At 35.7% G+C, this 20,137-nt stretch overlaps 2 protein-coding genes and 1 long non-coding RNA gene across 3 annotated transcripts; all 3 read right to left on the bottom strand.

Annotated features, from left to right (window-relative positions):
- Positions 1-13,799: 13,799 nt before the first annotated feature.
- Positions 13,800-15,289, bottom strand: LOC116403484. Its single transcript, XR_004216251.1, has 4 exons — positions 14,894-15,289; positions 14,716-14,793; positions 14,576-14,626; positions 13,800-13,855 (listed from the first exon to the last, which is right to left on the bottom strand). It is a non-coding gene; the product is annotated as an uncharacterized LOC116403484 (long non-coding RNA).
- A 421-nt stretch (positions 15,290-15,710) lies between these two features.
- LOC116403424 lies at positions 15,711-16,088 on the bottom strand. Its single transcript, XM_031884563.1, has one exon. It carries the CDS (start codon positions 16,086-16,088, stop codon positions 15,711-15,713), a length of 378 nt encoding a protein of 125 aa, XP_031740423.1.
- A 2,638-nt stretch (positions 16,089-18,726) lies between these two features.
- LOC116403423 lies at positions 18,727-19,865 on the bottom strand. The gene is made up of 2 exons (XM_031884562.1): positions 19,082-19,865; positions 18,727-18,986 (listed from the first exon to the last, which is right to left on the bottom strand). The coding sequence occupies exons 1-2, from the start codon at positions 19,863-19,865 to the stop codon at positions 18,727-18,729; spliced, it is 1,044 nt and encodes a 347-aa protein (XP_031740422.1).
- Positions 19,866-20,137: the final 272 nt, after the last annotated feature.

Genomic DNA, 20,137 nt, shown 5'->3' with positions numbered 1-20,137 from the left:
TTTCAAAATAACCTAATTGAATTTGAATTTCAAAATAACCAAATTGAATTTCAAAATAACAAAATTATTATTTTTCAGAATTTGATAATCTCAGCAATAGATTTTGTATCAAAATAACTTTAATTGAATTTCAAAATTAAAAAATATCAACTTATTCACTATCTTTATCTCACAATAATATTAATGGCTTGAATATCAAGATAATTAAATTATTGTTTTAAAATTGGGAGAAACTCAACATTAAAAAATATCAACTTATTCACACACAATCACACGCGCACACACACATACACTTGCACGCGCGTGCACCCATACACACACACACGCGTGCACACAAGCACACACACACGAACGTACGCACACACACACAAACGCACACATGCACACACACACACCAAACAACACGCACACAAATGCACACGCAAACACGCACACACCTACTCACGTACACATGTATGTGCGCATACACACACCCAAGCACACGTGGACACACGCGAGCGCACACGCACACACACACGCACACTGATGGTTCAATTTCATCAATAGTTCCTATTTTTGCTGACAGTTTATTTTTTGCCATCGATAGAGGATCTTCCGACAGACCTATGTGACGGTGTGTGTTGACAGCTTAATTTCGTTGGCAAAAGAAAAGTCGATTAGTTTTTTTTACTGACGATATTTGTCATCGACAAAGGGTAAATTTCTTGTAGTGCATGTACATCAAACATATCAAATTTGTTAAGTGTACCAATGAAGTATAACAAGTTTATTAGTGGTGTATCAAGTGTATCAAACTTATAAGTGAAGTCTTTAAGTGTATCAAACTAATCAAGTGTATCAAGGCCTCAGGGGTATCAAGTGTATCAAGAAGAATCAAGTGTAACGAGAAGTATTATGTGGAACGAGAAGTATTATGTGTATGAAGATGTTTCAGGTGTGTATCAAAAAGTATCGAGTGTATCAATGAGTACCGAGTGCATGAATTGTATCTATCAAATGTATCAAGTGTATCAGTAAAAAGTATCAAGTGTATCAAGGGTATTAGGTGTATCAGACGTGTATAAGGTGTATCAAATGTACATCAATAACGAGGGCATTTGTGACATTTTACCTCTTGATGTGTGAGCTGGTCTTTGTTTTTGTCACTTTCTCAAATAATAAAGTATGTGTTCTATGGACTTAATTATTATAACTTATTTTGCCATTTTCGCAAGTGTCCTTAATTGTAATACATGTATATGTGACATAATCTAATAAACTAACTCATAAATGGACTTAATCGATCTCATGGACCACAAATTCTTCAATTACTTGCAAATTTGGTGAGTTCCTTCAAACGGTGGGCGAAGAGCTTAATTTTAAGAGAGAGGAAAAGTCATGAAGAGTATTTGCTAGAGAGGGGGGAACGTCGCCAGAGAGCATTTGCGAGAGAGAAAGACACGACGATGTGGGATGAAGTAAGGTTTTTTTCGGTCGTTGTTCACAAGTGGGATGAAAGCTTCGAATTATTTGTTTTAAATCATGAACATACATTGACTAAAAAACTTAAATTGATGAGTGAATGTAATAAATTTAATATTAATTATATGATCAATACTTTACACATGTATATTGGTATATCAGTCAATAACAGTAGTAAGACAAATTATAAAATATAAGGGATAAAAGTCCTACACATGCATGTATGGTATACTATCTTGATAGCAAAAAGGAGATCAATATTCAGTAAAAATACATAACAGAAACTGGAGAGGAAAAAAGCTAAAATAGAATATGCGGGGGAAGGCTAGCTAGGAAATGCATACATAGCAGAAAATATGGTTTGAAGGAGGGTGAGAAGAATGAGGAAAGTTGCAGCTAGCAATGATAACTTTCGCCTTGTTCCAATATAACCTTATTTTGCCTTGCTCCTCTGTCTCTTGCAATTTACACATAAAGCTTTGGCGATTTTACCAAAGTGGGAAGCAGCTAAGGGGACGAAGGTATATTCGGAGAGAGATTGTTAAACAATTGTAAAAAGTAAGCCCAAGAAGAGAGGTCCAATAAAATTCAGCCACCTCTCACATAGTAATTGAAATAGTCTAGCAACTTCAACCATTTCCCTCACAGAGAAGAAGAAGACCATAGCCACTCGAGGCTTTTGCATAGACAAACACCAAGAAGATGGTGTCTGGTTCCGTATCTGTGCTAAGCGCGTCGTTGTTGACGCCAGACATCACACCTTGGAAAGGCTCTCTTCCATTATATATAGCCAAAGAACTTCCGAATTATTGAAAATAAATATTTTAAACAATTTTATATTCTCCTTTAATTTATATTCACTTTTGTTAGAAGCTATTTCTTCTTCATTTTTCTCACGAAAATCACATAATTTATTTACTGTTCTTGTAAATGTGTAATGATTATTTTATCATTTCATGTGAACAATATGATTTTGTTACCATTTACTCTCTTTGCTTTTTACTATTGAAATCTCCCTAACTATAAACTAATTGCACAATTTTGCTCCTAATATACGATCATGTAGCAACCTATAAGCCAAGAGTAAAAACAAGAATCAATTGAAGAGGGAATAAATTGATATATATCACCCTGGAAGATGAAATATACATGAAAGAGGGAATAAGTTGATACAAAAACCAATCACCATTCATCATATATGAACAAAATATGTAATGAAATGCTTGGAATGAAACATGATGAAATAATTTTCATTAGAATAAAATAAAGGGTAAGAAAATGTATCCATACCTTCGGATGGTATTCAGAAACAATCATCATAGGCAAATTCTGAGTAACGACACCAAAAAACTGAACTACTTTAGGATGACGGATCTTTTCCAATAATGTCAACTCATGTTTGAATGCATTTATGTAGGAAATTCAATAAAATAATTAAGAAACCTTGCAATATGTGAGAGATATACGAACTTCAAACAAATTTTACAAGTTTCAGCAAAAATTTTCAAACAACTTTTAAAGTTTAAGCAAAAAGTAACCGTAGGTAGGAAGGGGAGCAAAAGTGGGGTCTCGAATTAATTCTGAAAAATTAGTAGGCTTTCAAAATTTAGGTTCTAGAAGTAGAATTATTGCAGAAAAATAAATAATTGCATCATTCAAATTGAATCAACATATCAGGATGTTATATTCTCCACAACGTATAATGGAGTATAAACATAAAGTTTCTATATACAAAGCTATGTATCTCTACCCTTGACTTCTCTTTCTCTCTTTCTACCTTTTTTATCCTTTCTTTCTCCCATTCACTCAATACACTTGCAAGAACCTTCATTTTTTTTGTATTTAAATTTTCTTGGCACCATCCTTTTTTTAATTATCAAGGCTTTGTTATTGTGTACCAGTATTGTGTCGTGCCTCCTTCACTTCTCATCATCATTTTCATGTCACATCTCTACCTTGTCAATTTTCGTTTTTCACTCAGCTTTCTTTCTTCTTTTGTCTTCACTACTTTCTTCGCTCCTTCTTCTCAAGCTCTAACTTTTGCTATTATCAACCAGTCTCAAATGACCATTGGAAAACCTATAGCCCACTGAGAGGCAGCCAATATAGTAATGCCTCTAATGATAAACTCCAATGAAATCAAAAGTTCTTCTTTAAGATTTGGAAAAATATATTAGATAAAGCATAATTAGTTGAAAAAGAACCTCAAAATTTTGTGTTAAACGACTACAATTTCATCGTATAATATGCCATATTGACATCATATTTTTCCTACAAAAACATATTAACTAAAATAAGCTCATAAACACGAAAATGCACTAAGTGTTGGTTAACATACACTACCTTGAAATATGACAAAGACTTTATTTCTCCCAACCAGACAGCATAATTAGGAGGTAGTTTGGGAGCAAACAGAATTGACTTAATTTCCACTAGCAATATCCTATAAAAATTTCAAATTCTTGAAATATGGAAACCAGTGGAAGTTTTAGGGGAATGAAGTATAACCTCTAAATACAGAAGGACGACATAAAGGGGAATGAAGACTCAAAAGAAGGACGACTTTTTCGTACAGAAGGACGACAATTTTGAGGGACAACGAATGACGATTTCAGAGTATTAGGGATGGCAGATGGCGGAAGTCTTAGGGATCTCGTACTCAGTGGATGGTGAACGACTGAAAGCGAAGGATCTAGTACGCATTTTCGGAGAGGGCGTGGTGAATGCGGACGACGGACGGTGAACACGGCAGAAGTGAGAGATCCTCACAGAGAACTTGGCATTTTCGAATGCGGCAGAGACAAGTCTAGGGCTTCGAAGGATTCAACCCAAATATTTTCTTTTATATATATATATAAATATATATTTAATAACACTTGACGTTTTTAAAACGTCAAGAAAAACGATCTTACTTGACGTCTAAAAAACATCAAGAAATTTTAAAAATAACTCTTCTCCGGCTTTTTATAAAAATTCTTGACGTTTTAAAACATAAAGAATTTTTAAGATATTTCTTGACGGTTTTAAAATGTCAAGTAAAAGTACATATTACTTGACGTTTGAAAATTTTGAAGAATGTTGAATATATAAACATTCTTGACGTTTTAAAAACGTCAAAATTTTTATAGATATTTCTTGACATTTTTAAAACGTCAAGAAAAAATACATATTAGTTGATGTTTAATAAACGTCAAGAAATCTGAAAATTGACCTACCCACGCCTTTTCGTAAAAATTCTTGACGTTTTATCTTTGGAACTACCCCTTTCTTGACGTTTTTTGAAAAAAATGTCAAGAAAGAAAAACAACAAACGTCAAGAAAGGCCTTTTTTGTAGTAATGACATACGTAAATATATATATATATACATACATAAATAAATATATATATATATATATATATATATATATATATATATATAATGAATTAAAATGGTTTTGTTGCTTTACTGTTTTACTCTATAAAGGAAGAGCATTATAAATATATTATTGAGGAAACATCTTTCGAAATGACTGGTTTTGGAAGTGTCATTAGATTTTTAGTTAGTTAAGCACATTTTCCTCCAAAATAGTAGTCGAAATACAACTTGTTTTAAGAAGAAGAACCGAATCCTTCAAACTAGGATAAACCTAGGATAAGAGTCATTACCTATTAACATAGAGTTAAAGTTACAAGGTTGAAGGCTAGAGGGAAGCCCGAAGCAACCTAATCTAACAAAGCTTAAAGTTAAGAGTTGGTAGTAACATCATATTGGTTACAAGATGAATGACGCCTAGACCAAACTCCGATCAAGTTACATATGTCTTCCCACAAGTTAACAATAAACCTTGATTTATCCTTAAAAATTCTATTGTTTCTTTCTATCCAAACAATCCAAAGTAAGCCAGTTATGGAGGGAGGAATACACATTAGAGAGCTCAGTTAAGGATGGAGGAATACACAACTTTTTCTCGTGGTCATTTTCCTCGTGGGCATTCTCTTCATGTTTCTTCTTATTCCGACTAAAATACAAGCATAAATTATTCTTCGCCTTCGTATAGGTTTGTTTGAAGAAGATTAAAAAAGTCCTTAATTTATCTCGACACTTCCAAAACCAGAATATAATACCCGTGCTACATAAATCCCTCTTTCCAAATAGTCGAACATGAACTATCCATGCATATCTTGGAATAAACAAGAGAAACCCTAACTAAACCCAAATAGAAAATACGCTGCAATCTAAAATATACTTAAAGAAACAAAAAGAAGTTTTAATGTTGTGGGTTTTTTACTGATCTTCTTCAACAACAAAATAACTCAACGCCACAGTTCAATTTTTCCTTCCACAAATTGGGTTTTAAAGAGTTTTCACCGCGAATTTATCTTTTTTGGTTCGACAAGTAACAACATGTGAATCCCCAAATGCAAGGTTTTATTAAAAATTTAAAATATAATTTTTTTAAAAAAATTATAATACCTAAAAATATATTTTTTTATATTTATAACCTAATTTTCTGTCATTACATACTTGAGAGAAATATATTTTTCAATTAGCATAATAACCTTTATATAGTAAATTAAATTTGTAGAATGAGAAAAGACCTTAGATCCAAAAAAGTTATTTATTTATTATTGGAGTGAATTGTCTAATTAATGTAGTTAATGGATGGTTTTGTAACCATAAAAAAATAATGAAAATAATTTTCTAAAAGAATGAATGAAAATTTGGAAAGTTAAAAGGTTTTAGGAATTAAAAAAAAGGGTGTAACATTATAAAAGACTACCAAATATACTGTAAGAGACATGCATTAAAGGAGCTGAGGCATGCATACTACCAAATATACTATAAATAAACCAGAATTCTTTTTTAAGAAATTAAACAACTAATTAAATATAAAGAAGAAAGATTAGAAAATGAATGATCAAACAAACTATGACTCATTTATTTTTGATAGGTTCAGCCAGTATCACCTGACAATTCATTTTCACCAAGAGAATAAACATGAGTAGCCTTGGAATCAAGTTTTAATCCATTGACCATTGTTAATAAAGTGTTATTATTGTAATAATTGTTATTGATTATATTATTAGTTTTGTCTTAATAACTCAAATCCAATAAACTAACATCCTAAACTGTTTAATAAGTATTGAATAGTATGTAGAGACATACAAGGATCAATGTTCGAGATCAGCTTAAAGGGTCTATAGTATACGGATAAGACTGGGTACCTTTATCCTGGTAACATTATGAATACGACTCACTTTGTATTTGATACAAATACAATGATCCAATGTGTTCATGTAGTTGACATGCGAGTGAAGGTATCCTATGCAATGAGATTGCAATAGACTAGACTGTGAAATAGTAACCACTTGGTGTTACTACATTAACTAGTTAGGTTTCTATTTCACTAGGATGACCTAGATAACTTAGTCTTAATCTTGAGTGTATTATGAACTCAATGATCTTGGATGAATTTGACTTCAAATACAAACTTGGATTCCACAACCTAAACCAAAATAAAATAATATATCAAGTTAAGATGGATTCACATAGCAACATTTTATCAAATGGTTGCAATGTTTCAAATAAGCAACAATTAAAATTCACATATCGATTTGGCATCTATAAATATACAAACTAAAAAGTACCTAAATGTCAATTATTTACCCAATAAGGCTAACTAAGTAACCAACGTCTAATATGTTTTGCAATGAAAAGGGTTGCCATATTGTTAATTTGGCCATATTGTGAAGGCAACCTCTTAGATGTGTTTGTGAGAAAGGAAAGAAATACCAAAATAAGTATGGACTAAGATAGTATCAAATAAAGTTAAAGTTGAATTTTAAAGCTCTATTTTTTTCAAGATTGAGAAATTTCAGCTAAAGAGGAAAACACTAAGGACAACAAGCAAAAAAGTCTAACAAATATCAAAAGAGAACATGCAGGAAAGAAAGAATGTAAATAAGGTTTTATCCGCACCAAGCAAAAAGTCTAACAAGTATCAAAAGCTTTATAAGTTGTACTAGAATTCAAAGCTCTAAACTCTAAAGAATGTAAATTTCTTTGAAGAAATTTGTGTATAAAGGTCACACAGTTGAAAATTCAATACCTTTTCAAGAATGTTGTTGAGAAGATTATTGTGATGAATCTTTGAATCCAAAATGGAGACAAGATAAATAATGAGTTCTGATTCTAACTAACTGAATGAGAGTTAAGAAAATAAGAACATTGGAGTTGAATTATCAACATTTATTTTAATCAAACTTACGATAGCAAACCAAATTATAGAGAGAGATCAAATGCTAGGATAAAGGAATAGTCTTACATTTGGTGAGTTCCCAAATGTTGTGGTAGTCACGAGAGTTATTCCACTTGAATTGTCTTAGACAAGAGGCTTCCATTCAGCAAGTACTGGTGAGAATTAAAGTGGAATGACAAACTTAAAAACACCTAATCTTTAACAAACTTTTCCGACTTTTGCAATTATTTTTTAACACAAGATATCAAAACACACTTAAAAACCATAACAACCAATTACCATAAAACGTGTCCAATAACAATAATTGGTCAACCCAAACATCATTAAATTCTTGGGAAAGGTTGTGGACTAGACCTTCACCATCTTGCCCTAAACAAGTTAAAGCTTAAGGAAAGAACACAGTAGAAACAAAAATCATAAACTCATCAGTTAGATAGTATTGGTGGTCAAAACCTCAAGGTCTCACTTCTTCCATTTTATATTACCAAATTTGAAAATGATTTTTAATATATGATCATTCTTGAAACATGTTGGTGTACAAGTGTGAATGAAACTAAATCAAGTTTGTGTTTTATGTTATTGTTTTTACAATATTATGTGCTATGCAATCCATGAGAATATATTTATGTGCTATGCAATCCAGAAGGGGGAATGCAACTATACCCAATTCATAATTGTATTTGGAACACTAATGATTTTAGCACAAATTCCATCTTTCCATTCTCTAAGACATATAAACCTTATCTCCCTCACTCTATACCTTGCTATAGTGCTCTTGCAACATATTAAAATTCTCGTAATTGAAAATTCATACACAATTTAAATTAAATTAAACATCAAGACCCTGACGAAGATGAATCTCTGTTCATTTTTCTTTTTATTAACAAACAAAAGTTTTTAGGTCCACTTCTTTCAACAACCTCCTCAAGGATCCTTAATTATCTCTATCCAAGTTCATAACCACTCTAGTCATGCAAAGATTAAGGTTCATGGCCAATCAACAATTAATCTGTGATTAAGATATTATGAACGTATATCACATAAAAACATGAAAAGATTAAGAGCAAATAATCAGATGCATTACAAAGAATAATTCATAAACTTTGTCTACATCTATCCCTAGGATTAAGAGTTTAGCTACCCCATACTTCACAATCTAAAACACAAAACTCAATTAAATACCATAACAAAAATTCAAGGAGAAGAAAAAGAAACGAAGAAAAAGCTAGTGATTCGTATTATTATAATACTGTGTATAACAGTATGTGTTTTTTAATACTCTGTTTCCAGCTCTAGTGTACCAAAATATTATCACAAACTCCACAATCCTTCTCTTTCCAATCCCTAAACTAACCAATGAATCATATTCGCACGCTTGGTAGCCTTGTTCAAAATATATATATTACAATTATAATAACTTGTATCCCCCCTTTTCAAGCCTAAAATGCAAAACTTTCTTCCATTCTCTAAGGCATATTTCCTCTTCTTTAATTTTGCATTCCAATTTTAAATTACAAATTACAAATTTTAATCACAAAGGAAAAAAGGAAAATTATTACCTTTAGAAAGGGAAGAAAATGAATGAGTAACCATGAAGGATTTGGAAACGAATAGAGGTTTAGCGAAAGTGGAATGCGACAGAAGGATGGTGAACGTGTTTACTCGTTTTCGAACAGAGAATGTTTACGCATTCCGAACGGTGAACAGACGGACGCAAATCACGAAGGTGAAGGGAACGCAAAGCAGACGGACGGTGACGGACGATGAACGCAAATGAATGAAGGTGAATGCTTATGAACGCGAAGGGAAGTCTTTTTCGGCGATGAACGCAGATGAATGCACAGATGAACGCAAGGGAAGGTTAGGTGAACGACGCTTTTGATTTCGGGTGGAGAAGGGACAAAGTCACGGCGAATTAGGTTTAATTAAGAAAAGGGGAAGTGATCTTGAAACGTTGTGTTTTGTAAAAGAATATTAACACAATACTTTTTTAGAAATTTCTTGACGTTTTTAAAACGTCAAAAACAAATTAAAATTTCTTTTCTCAATGATTTTTAGAATATCTTGACGTTTTAAAAACGTCAAGAATTTTTTTATAACTTTCTTGACGTTTTTAAAAATATCAAGAACTTTTTAGAATTATCTCGACATTTTAAAAACGTTAAGAATTTTTTATAAATTACTTGATGTTTTTAAAACGTCGAGGAAAACTATATATTATTGACATCTAAAAAACGTCAAGAATGTTGAATTCGTAAATATTCTTGGTGTTTTTTAAACGTCAAAAAAGCCTGTTTTTGTAGTAGTGTTTTTGGGGACAAGACTGAGTGGGGAGTTGGGATTATAATTGCACAAAATGGAATTCACTTATTTCCTACTTTAGGGTAAGTAGATGAATGTTAGCTTAAATGGTGTCTCCAAAACTTGAACAAAGGGCCCGTACCCTCTCTATGACATGAGAGGGGTTTTTGTTTATTAGTAGGACCATAAACAAGTTGTTCATTAGAGGAGCACTGGTTTTTAAGGATTAGAGGTAACATAGGGTAAAGCGGTAAATTGATCCAACTGGTGTTACAAACACTCGTGAAGGACTAACTTACTAGTATTGGTCTATATCCGTGGACACATAAATATATTTTTAGTGAGAAGAGTTCAGTTGTGAGTCTTTAGTGGAGTGTACACACAGCTAACGAATATTGATTAATGTGGTTAATGAGTTTAGCCAATTAATCTTAGATCGTTGTAGCTTCTGATATGTAGGTCCATTAGGTCCCTTTCCTAGCTCGTAAAGGTAATGAGATTTATTTATATTGGTTGTAATTTAAAATGTTTAAATTTAACTTGGGAATTAGTATAATGTATAGTGATACATTGTAATATAAAGTTTATCAAACTTTACTATATAAATTTAACTTTGGGGATGATTCAAAATTAATTTATGAGAGTTAAAATATTTGAATGAGTTCAAATATTAATTTAATGTGAATTGGATTCATATTAAAATTATTGAGAGAAACTTATATTTGAATATGATTCAAATTTAATTTAAGTTAAATATAAGATAAATAATTTAGTGTTATTAGTTAATTGGAGAATTAATTAATAGTTTGGTTTAATATTATTTAATTAAATTCGATTTCATTAATTATTAACTAATTGATTAATGTTTAATTAATCAGTAGATTTGAAATATATATTAATTTAATTATTTGTAAATTAATAGAATCTCATGGTTCTCTTCTACTTCATTTTCAATTCCTAGAAGGAAAGAGAGTTATAATATCTAGAAGAAAACAATTTTCTTAAAAAAATGAATTAATAAAAAATGAAAAAATAAGGCTAACGCTATTGCTCTTTGCAAAAAGAAAAGAGTTTCTCTCAAATATCTCTAAACTTTTTCCCATCCCAATTGGTTCCACGAACCAATCTCATCACAGAGGTACTCTTTGCAATTTAAGTTCTCTTTGCTGGACAGTCTTCAAAGTTTTTTTAACGATGTTTCCAATGCTTTCCTTTCTCTCTCGTGTTTAATAAAACCAATTTCTCTTAAAACCTGTAGAGAGGCTACATCGTATCCAATTTCATACAACTGACGTGTTCATCGAGTTACAACAAGCTCCGCACAATAGTTTGTTCCGTGTTTGAAAAGTTGTGATTGTGACACGCTGCACATGAGGTTAGAACAAGACATGGCAAGGCAAGCCCTACGCGCGCCTGCCAACTTCTGCCACAATATTTTGTACGCAAGCTAATGTCTTTGGGCTGTTTTTGTGGTTTTTGGAAATTTTAAGCAAAGTTTTGATATTTTTATGATCAACGGGAATTAAATGGAATTATTTCCCATTATTTTTCATTATTTTAGATCTGAAGGAGATCGAACAAGTTTATAAGACAAGGTCCAAGCTACTCTTATAAGTGACAAAAATGAGTTTAAAGTTGATTTCTAAACATGAATTTACTATCAAATGTTTCAAGCATGCTTTGATGTTTGAATATTTGAGGATACTGACATATAAAGTATTTCCAAAGCATGAATTTAGAAACATTTTGGTAAACATGTTTTTATTGATGAATTTACTAATGAAAATTATAAGCAATTATGATTGTGCTAAGTTTTCAAAATGTTTAAGCTTGAAAATAATATTAGCATGTTTTAGTCTATACCTAAAATATTCTAAGATATATAGCAACCCTTCGGGAGAGATTTTCTTGTGCATAGAGGTCATTTGATTTGGATATTCAGTAAATACCTAGCTTTCCATCATTGGTATTAGATAAGAGATGAAGACTTCTAAAGATGCTTAGTTTCCCATCTCAAGGGACGAGAGCCTGTACGAATGCCTAGTTTTCCATCTCGTTGTAGTTATAACGAGATAGGGCACAATTGATGCCTAGAGTTTCATCTCGTAAGTATCGTATCACGGGATAGGGCTTCTATGCCTAGTTTATTGTTTTTCGTCTCGACGATTCTAGGTATAGCAACTAAAAGGGAAAGTTTGAGATAAGTTGTTTGAGTTTGATTTCATTTATGTTAAGAGTTAATTGTTAAATACTTAATATTTCAAAATGTTTTATAAAACAATCACTCATTGGGCTATTTAGCTCACTCTTTGGATAAATATCCCCATATGGATTACGTTGTTTGGAAAATTAAACTGTGCTTTAGTACTTCAAAGAAAACTTCCCTCCCATGTCCTCTCACCTCATGTCTGCCCCATTTGTGTTGATAACATGAAAAATATTTAGCACCTTTTAATTGACTATGTCTTTATATCGAAATGTTGGTTCCATCTTCTCCAAACATTCAATATTTGTTGGGATTTTTTGCTCAATCAAGGCTTATTCTTCTTTGTTCTCGACCTGCTACCTATGATTTATGATTTTTTTTTGACATATTATTTTATGATTTTGTTTGGTTTTATATTTGTGGCTTTTTTTTGTTTTGTTTTGTTTTTTTTTTTTTGAAAAGGAGACAACCTCTTTATTAATATTAAAATAATAATAATAATTAGACAAAAGCTCATAGTACAAGAGAGTTATACAATGAATATGTAACCATGGATCAGGGGGGCACCTTGGCATCTCAACTAGGTTGACACCCCCATAGCACCCTCATCATATCCAACCAAGCTAAAACCCATAACAAAGGAGTAATGTCCAAAGGCAAAACAAACACAAAAAAAGCCTTCTATTTGTGGCTTTTGGTTTTGATCTTGTGTTGTCGCTTTTTGGATGTGATGAGGGCGCTAAGGGGGTGTCAACCTAGTTGAGATGTCCAGGTGCGTCTGTTGATCCTCTATCCTATTGCTCTTTGTATAATCCTCATGACATTGAGCTTTGTCTCTTCATTTTTCAATATTAATAATAGTGAAACTCATATCCTCTTTTTTTTTTAAAAAAAATATGGGTTAATTTGATAAAAGTGTTGCTAGCAGAGATTTGGTTTGAGCACAACCAACACATTTTCCATGATAACAAAAGGGATTTGCGTGGTGAAAATAGATCTATTAGATCTCTTGGAGCAATAAAAAAGAAATAAGATCTTTATGTGAAAGTCGAACTTTTCTTTATGGAGCATTGTGAAGAAAGGCCTTTACTTTTGGGCAACATTGGAATTGGGGCATGGTTGTGCGCTTATTATCAAAAGTTGCCCCTAACGATCAAACTGGTTCACTGTTGCGAACTGGTGGGTTAGTTTAGGACATGTCATTATTCTTGAACCTTCAGATAAATCTCCTTATCTTAGGGAATTAAAAGTTGTTCAACACAGGCTTGAAACAGACATGTATAGGGCTTCTGTATTTTCCCATAAGGAGCCAATGATTGATTATATATTGGTCTGTTTTGCAAAGGGAAAGATGTAACGACCCAACTTTTCTAGGTAAGTCGAGGTCATTAATTTTTAACAAAAGACTTTGGTTGATACAAAATGAAACATAAGTCAATTGAAAAACAAATTTATGTCAGGCCTGATTTTTCAAATATTCAAGAAAACTTAAAAATAATACTATTTACAAATAAAAGTTTGTAAACTAAGTTTTAATACATCTTAAACCTCAAAAGAAACCATAAGCGGAAGCAAAATGACACGTTTCCTATGGCAATCACGCTTCCTTCCTGCCCCTCGCCGGTTTGCCACCTTTATTACCTTTACCTGAAAATTAAACATAAGAAGGGTGAGTATAACAATACTCAGTAAGAGACCCTCTACTGGTCCCGTCAGGGGAAAATAGATTGTTAACGTTCTATTGGGACACCCTGTACAGTCGCAGTCTTGTGATCCCGTAGGATGCACATCTCAGTCTAACGCCCCGAGGGACGTACATATCAGTCTAGTGTTCTGCAGAAACACATATTAGTCTAATGCTCCCGAAGGTGCAAAATAAATTGGTGATCCCGTGGGACACCTACAAGGCACACATCCCAATAAAAGCTAACAATTTTCCCCTCATTCCATTCAATCCATCTTTCAGTTACTTCAAAACATAAAGTTCTCTCTCTCAACGTCCTAACAGTCAACTTATCTCACTTTAGTCATATGTCTGTCAATAATATACTAATACGTCAGTCAATCAAACTATACAGTCAATACACCCCTCAGTTCACCAGCACACAGTCATACTTTAGCGTAACGTACACCCAATCTAAACGACAATCACAAGTTCACATCTGCATCTCATACAAACACAATCTACAATTTTTCGTCCTGTCCACGTCCACACACACATATATATATTCCATGACAATCACAATATGCATTCAACATTAAGTCTACTTCAATTCATATGCATATATATATTTTCAGTCAATCCACAGTATACATTCAACACATACAATTCACAATCATAAGTGAGTCCAGTAGAAAATCCCTTACTTTCAAGTTAGTTAAGCTCCTTAACCACGTTGAAGTCTACGAAGAACGAACCTAAACATTAAGACAATTTCTCAATAATTCTCTTCAACGCATCAATCATTTAAATTCAACCCAATGTGAATTTTTTTTTTACAACTTACCCAAATCTTCGCGAAACTAGTTCTAACTAGAATCAATTGTTTGCTGCGAACCCAAGGAATTCGAACGTTACCTTCAACCTATAATCGAACAGTAAACGATTTCTCCAACCAATTAGTCCTGTAATATTACTTCAGTTTATTTTAGAAACAGTTACGAATTTCATAACTTCAATCTTACCAATCAGAATTTAATGACTCGTGGCAAAGCAGGAACGACAGCTAACGACCCAATCCTGCGGCAGGACGAAGAAGGAACTCGACGCGTAGAAAGTTGGATCTGGGGTCTTTAGTTCGGTTCATGGCAGATGTTATTCGCGGAAGAAGTCGAGCAGTAGCTTTGCGAAGAGACGACGTGCGACGGAGAGACCGTATACAGACGGACGGAGAGTCGCGCGGCATTGCAGACAACGGAGGAGAAGGAATCGGCGGCGGCTGGCTGAAAACAGAGGAGAAAGGAGAGGAATGGACGGCGACTGGCTTGGCTTCGACGGAGACAGATGTTGTGCGGCGGGACTGGGCAGAGGGTCACACGGCGCTGGGCAGAGGTCACGCGGCGCCAAGGTTACAGCAGCAGTTTTGGATCCGAAGAAGAGAAGAAAACGACCGGAAAGAAGAATAGGGGCGCGGTTGCTGGGCTGCGGCGGAAAGAAAAGAGAGGGATGGTCGGCGGTTGTTGCTGCGAACGGGAAGGAGAGAGAACGGATGGGGCGGCGGTTGCTGCGAACGGGAAGGAGAAGAGAACGGATAAGGCGGCGGTTGCTGCGAACAGGAAGGAGAAGAGAACGGATGGGGGTCGCGGCGCACGGGAGGAAGAAAAAGAGAGAAAAGAAAAGAAAAGAAAAAGGAAAAAAAATAAAGAAATTTTCTTTTTCTTTTCTTTTTATTTAAATTAAATATTAAAAAATATATATATAAAATAAAAACAAAATATATATATATATACCTTTGGGGCATTACATTCTTCCCTCCTTAAGAAACTTTCGTCCTCGAAAGTTTTAATCCTGAAATAACTCTGGATAACGAGTCCTCATCTCTTCCTCTCGCTCCCATGTCGCCTCTTCAATTCGATGATTCCGCCACAAAACCTTTACTAATGGAATGCTTCTATTACGAAGCATCTTTACCTCTCTAGCCAGAATCTCCACAGGTTGTTCTACATAGCTCAAATGCTCATCAATCTCCAAAGGTTCGTAGTCCACTACATGAGACGTATCGGCCACATACTTTCTCAACATCGAAACATGGAAAACATTATGAACTGCAGAGAGTGATGGTGGTAATGCCAAGCGATACGCCACAACACCAACCCTCTCTAAGATCTCAAATGGTCCAACAAAACGAGGACTTAACTTCCCTTTCTTTTCAAAACGCATAACACCCTTCATAGGTGCTACCTTCAAGAATACTTTTTCTCCCACATCGAACTTAAGGTCTTTTCATCGTACATCTGCATAGCTCTTCTGTCTACTCTGCGCTGTTTGCATACGTGCTCTAATCTTTTGAATAGCCTCATTAGTAGACCGAACTAATTCAGGTCCCATCAACCTATGTTCACCAACCTCACTCCAACAAACAGGGGTCTACAACATTTGCCATACAAAGCCTCAAATGGTGCCATACCGATGGTAGCCTGGAAACTGTTGTTATAAGCAAACTCCATCAAATGTAGATGAGAGTCCCAACTACCTGGAAACTCTAGAACACAAGCTCGTAGCATATCCTCTAAAACTTGGTTCAAACGTTCAGTTTGACCATCAGTCTGTGGATCAAAGGCTGTACTGAAATCCAATCTCGTACCCATAGCAGTCTGAAGTCCCTTCCAAAACTTGGAAGTAAACCGTGCATCCCTATCAGAAACAATCGATACAGGCACTCCATGCAGTCTCACAATCTCAGTTAAATACAACTGTGCCCACTTACCAGTAGTATAAGTGGATTTCCCTAGTACAAAATGTGCCGATTTCGTAAGCCTGTCTACGACAACCAAAATCACTGTGAAACCCTTCAGGGTCTTAGGCAGCCCTGAAATAAAATCCATCGACACATTCTCCCACTTCCACTCTGGCACACTTAAAGGTTGTAACAAACCTGCTGGTTTCTGTCTAGGTGCCTTAACTGCTGACATACTAGACACTTACTAACAAATTCCGCCACTTCCCTTTTCATATTCGCCACCAATAAAAACGTTTTAGATCCTGGTACATTTTCGTGCTACCAGGATGCATGGAAAATGGAGAATTATGGGCTTCATCTAGTAAGTCAATCTTAACTGTACTGTTCGCTGGCACACACAAACGTCTCTCAAACATCAACCCACCATCAGAGGATATGGAGAACTCATCAGTCTGTCCCATTCCAACAAGGCGACGTCTCTCTATCAAATAAGGGTCACTACTCTGAGCATCAACAATCTTCTGCCTCAGAGTCGGTTGCACCGTTAATTGAGCTAACTGTGAGGTGACTCTCCCCACAGATACTGCAATCTCAGCTCTCTCCAAGTCTCGATGCAATGGTACCTGTCTAGTAATGAGTGCTGCCGAATGTGATACTTTTCTACTAAGAGCATCAGCCACCACGTTTGCCTTACCAGGATGGTACAATATCTCGCAGTCATAATCCTTTATCAACTCGAGCCACCTTCGCTGTCTCATATTCAACTCTTTCTGAGTAAAGAAGTACTTCAGGCTCTTATGGTCAGTAAAGATTTGTATCTTTTCACCGTACAAATAATGTCTCCATATCTTCAATGCAAAAACCACTGCTGCCAACTCCAAATCATGTGTGGGGTAGTTCTGCTCGTGACTCTTCAACTGACGAGAGGCATAAGCAACCACCTTACCTTTCTGCATCAAAACACAACCCAGTCCTTTCTTGGAAGCATCACTGTAAATCACAAAACTTCCGGATCCATCTGGTACTGTAAGGACCGGTGCAGTAACTAACCTTTGCTTAAGGTTCTGAAAACTATCCTCGCAAGCTGGACTCCAAACAAACGGAGTTCCCTTCCTTGTCAACTAAGTCAAGGGAGTAGCCAAACGTGAAAAATCCTCCACAAACCTCCGGTAGTACCCTGCTAAACCCAGAAAACTACGAACCTCACTAACTGTAGAGGGTCGAGACCAACTGGTAACCGCTTCTATCTTTGCAGGGTCTACTGAAACTCCCTCACTGGAAACCACATGACCAAGAAAAGCCACCTGCTTCAACCAAAATTCGCACTTAGAGAATTTAGCATACAGTTTATTGACTCAAAGAGTCTCTAACACCTTATGTAAGTGTTCCTCATGTTCGGCCTCAGTCTTGGAATAAACCAAAATATCATCAATGAAGACTATCACAAAAGTGTCTAAGAAATCCTTAAACACCCTGTTCATCAAATCCATAAATACAGCAGGTGCATTAGTCAAACCAAAAGACATTACTATGAATTCATAATGTCCATACCTCGAACGAAAAGCAGTCTTAGGAACATCACGGTCTCTAATCCTCAACTGTGATAACTTGACCGTAAGTCAATCTTAGAGAACACCGTGGCTCCCTGTAACTGATCGAACAAATCATCGATTCTGGGTAAAGGATATCTGTTCTTGACTGTTACTTTATTCAACTCTCTATAGTCAATGCAAAGACGCATCGACCCATCCTTCTTCTTCACAAACAATACTGGTGCACCCCAAGGTGACACACTAGGTCGAATAAAGCCTTTGTCAAGCAATTCCTGTAACTGTACCTTCAGTTCTTTCAACTCAGCAGGAGTCATCCTATAAGGGGCTCTAGAAATAGGAGTAGTGTCTGGCTCCAACGCAATGGCAAAATCAACCTCTCTATGTGGCGGTAGTCCTGGAAGATCTTTTGGAAATACATCTGGGTATTCTCTTACCACAGGTTCTGAAGTTAAAGAAGTCTCATCTTCCTTAGTATCCACCACACTTGCCAAAATACTCCAAGTACCCTGGTTGAGTAGTTTACTAGCTTTCATAGCTGAGATTACTTTAGGCAGTACTACTGTTCCTACCCCTTGAATTTAAAGCTAGATGCAGTAGGGGGACTGAACACAACTTCCTTACGAGAACAATCAATACTAGCATGATTAGTAGCTAGCCAATCCATACCTAAAATTACATCAAAGTCACGCATATCTAATACCAACAAGGTTACGTCCAGCACACGACCAGCTATCTCAATTTCACACGCTTTAATCTTTTCCTTAGACAACATAATTTCTCCAGACGGTGTAGACACTGACAAAACATAATCTAAGGGTTCCACCTCTAAGCATGCATGCGTCACAAAAAGCGATGAAATAAATGAGAAGATCCCGAGTCAAACAAGGTCAAGGCAAAATGCCCTAACACTGGTAATGTACCTGTCACCACTGTGCCGGCCTTCTCTGCCTCTGATCTATTAGTGGCAAAGATTGTACCCCGCTGTGGAGGTCTCTCTCCCTGACTGCTCTGTCCAGCCCCAGTAGATCTCAAGGGACACCTATCAGCCATGTGTCCCTCTTGCTTGCACTTATAACAGACTCTCGTTCCCATCAAACAACGACCCAGGTGACGTTTCCCACACGTATTGCATAATGGCTTCTCTCGAGTAGTGTCTCCTGCCCCGCCAGAACTCTGCTGGAAACTGCGAAAAGGATCGCCTGGTCTCAAGTTCCTCTGAGGAACTCCCACAGTTCTCTGCTCTGCTTTTCTCTTTTGACCAGACGACGATCCCTTATCAAAGCTCCTTGGCCGTATTTCATCCTTCCCAATGCTCATATCCACTGCCAGACGCAGCGCTTCAGCCTGGGTAGTGGGCTTTAGTGCTCGCACAAAGTCCCTAATCTCATCTCTCAATCCCTTGACGAACCTATCAGCTCTAGCCTGCTCGTTACCAACAAGTTCAGGGGCAAAACGTGACAGCATATCAAACTCCTGGTCGTACTCCTCGACTGTCATATGTCCTTGCTTCAACTCCAAGAATTCCTGGCTTTTGGCGTCTCTAAGGTTAGCCGAGAAAAACTTGGTATAGAAGCAGTTTTTAAACTGATCCCAGGTAATCTGCCTCACATCTCCACCTAGCATGCGCATTGTAGTCCTCCACCAGATAATGCCTCTGTCCCTCAGTAGAAAAGCAGCACACTGAACTCTGTGCTCCTCGGACATCTCATGTAATTGAATATGGTTTCCACAGAGGACAACCACAACTCAGCTTTAGTAGGATCCTCCAGTGACCCATCAAACGTCTGAGGGTCATATTTCCTAAAGTCCCTCAAATGTTTCGCCTCAGCAGAAAGTTGGTTCGGTAATATCTGCGGCTGTTGTGCAGCCAATCCTTGTGCAGGAGGGGCTGCTGGTGCAGGTGGAGCTGCTGGTACAGGGGAACCACAGGTGCAGGTGGAACTGCAGGTGCCTGCTGGTTTCGAGCTATAGCCGTC

The sequence above is a fragment of the Cucumis sativus genome, chromosome 4, assembly GCF_000004075.3.
Source record: "Cucumis sativus cultivar 9930 chromosome 4, Cucumber_9930_V3, whole genome shotgun sequence".
In the NCBI taxonomy this organism is placed as follows: domain Eukaryota; kingdom Viridiplantae; phylum Streptophyta; class Magnoliopsida; order Cucurbitales; family Cucurbitaceae; genus Cucumis; species Cucumis sativus.
Note: the sequence above shows the minus strand (reverse complement) of the source record. Positions and strands in the feature narration are given on the sequence as shown.

Excerpts from the sequence above, each read along its gene's own strand:
- LOC116403423 (XM_031884562.1), bottom strand. The coding sequence starts at position 19,865 with ATGTCCGAGGAGCACAGAGTTCAGTGTGCTGCTTTTCTACTGAGGGAC. Across the intron at positions 18,987-19,081 it reads GGCCGGCACAGTGGTGACAG|AGGTGGAACCCTTAGATTAT; the intron begins GTACATTACCAG and ends ATGCATGCTTAG.
- LOC116403424 (XM_031884563.1), bottom strand. The coding sequence starts at position 16,088 with ATGCGTTTTGAAAAGAAAGGGAAGTTAAGTCCTCGTTTTGTTGGACCA.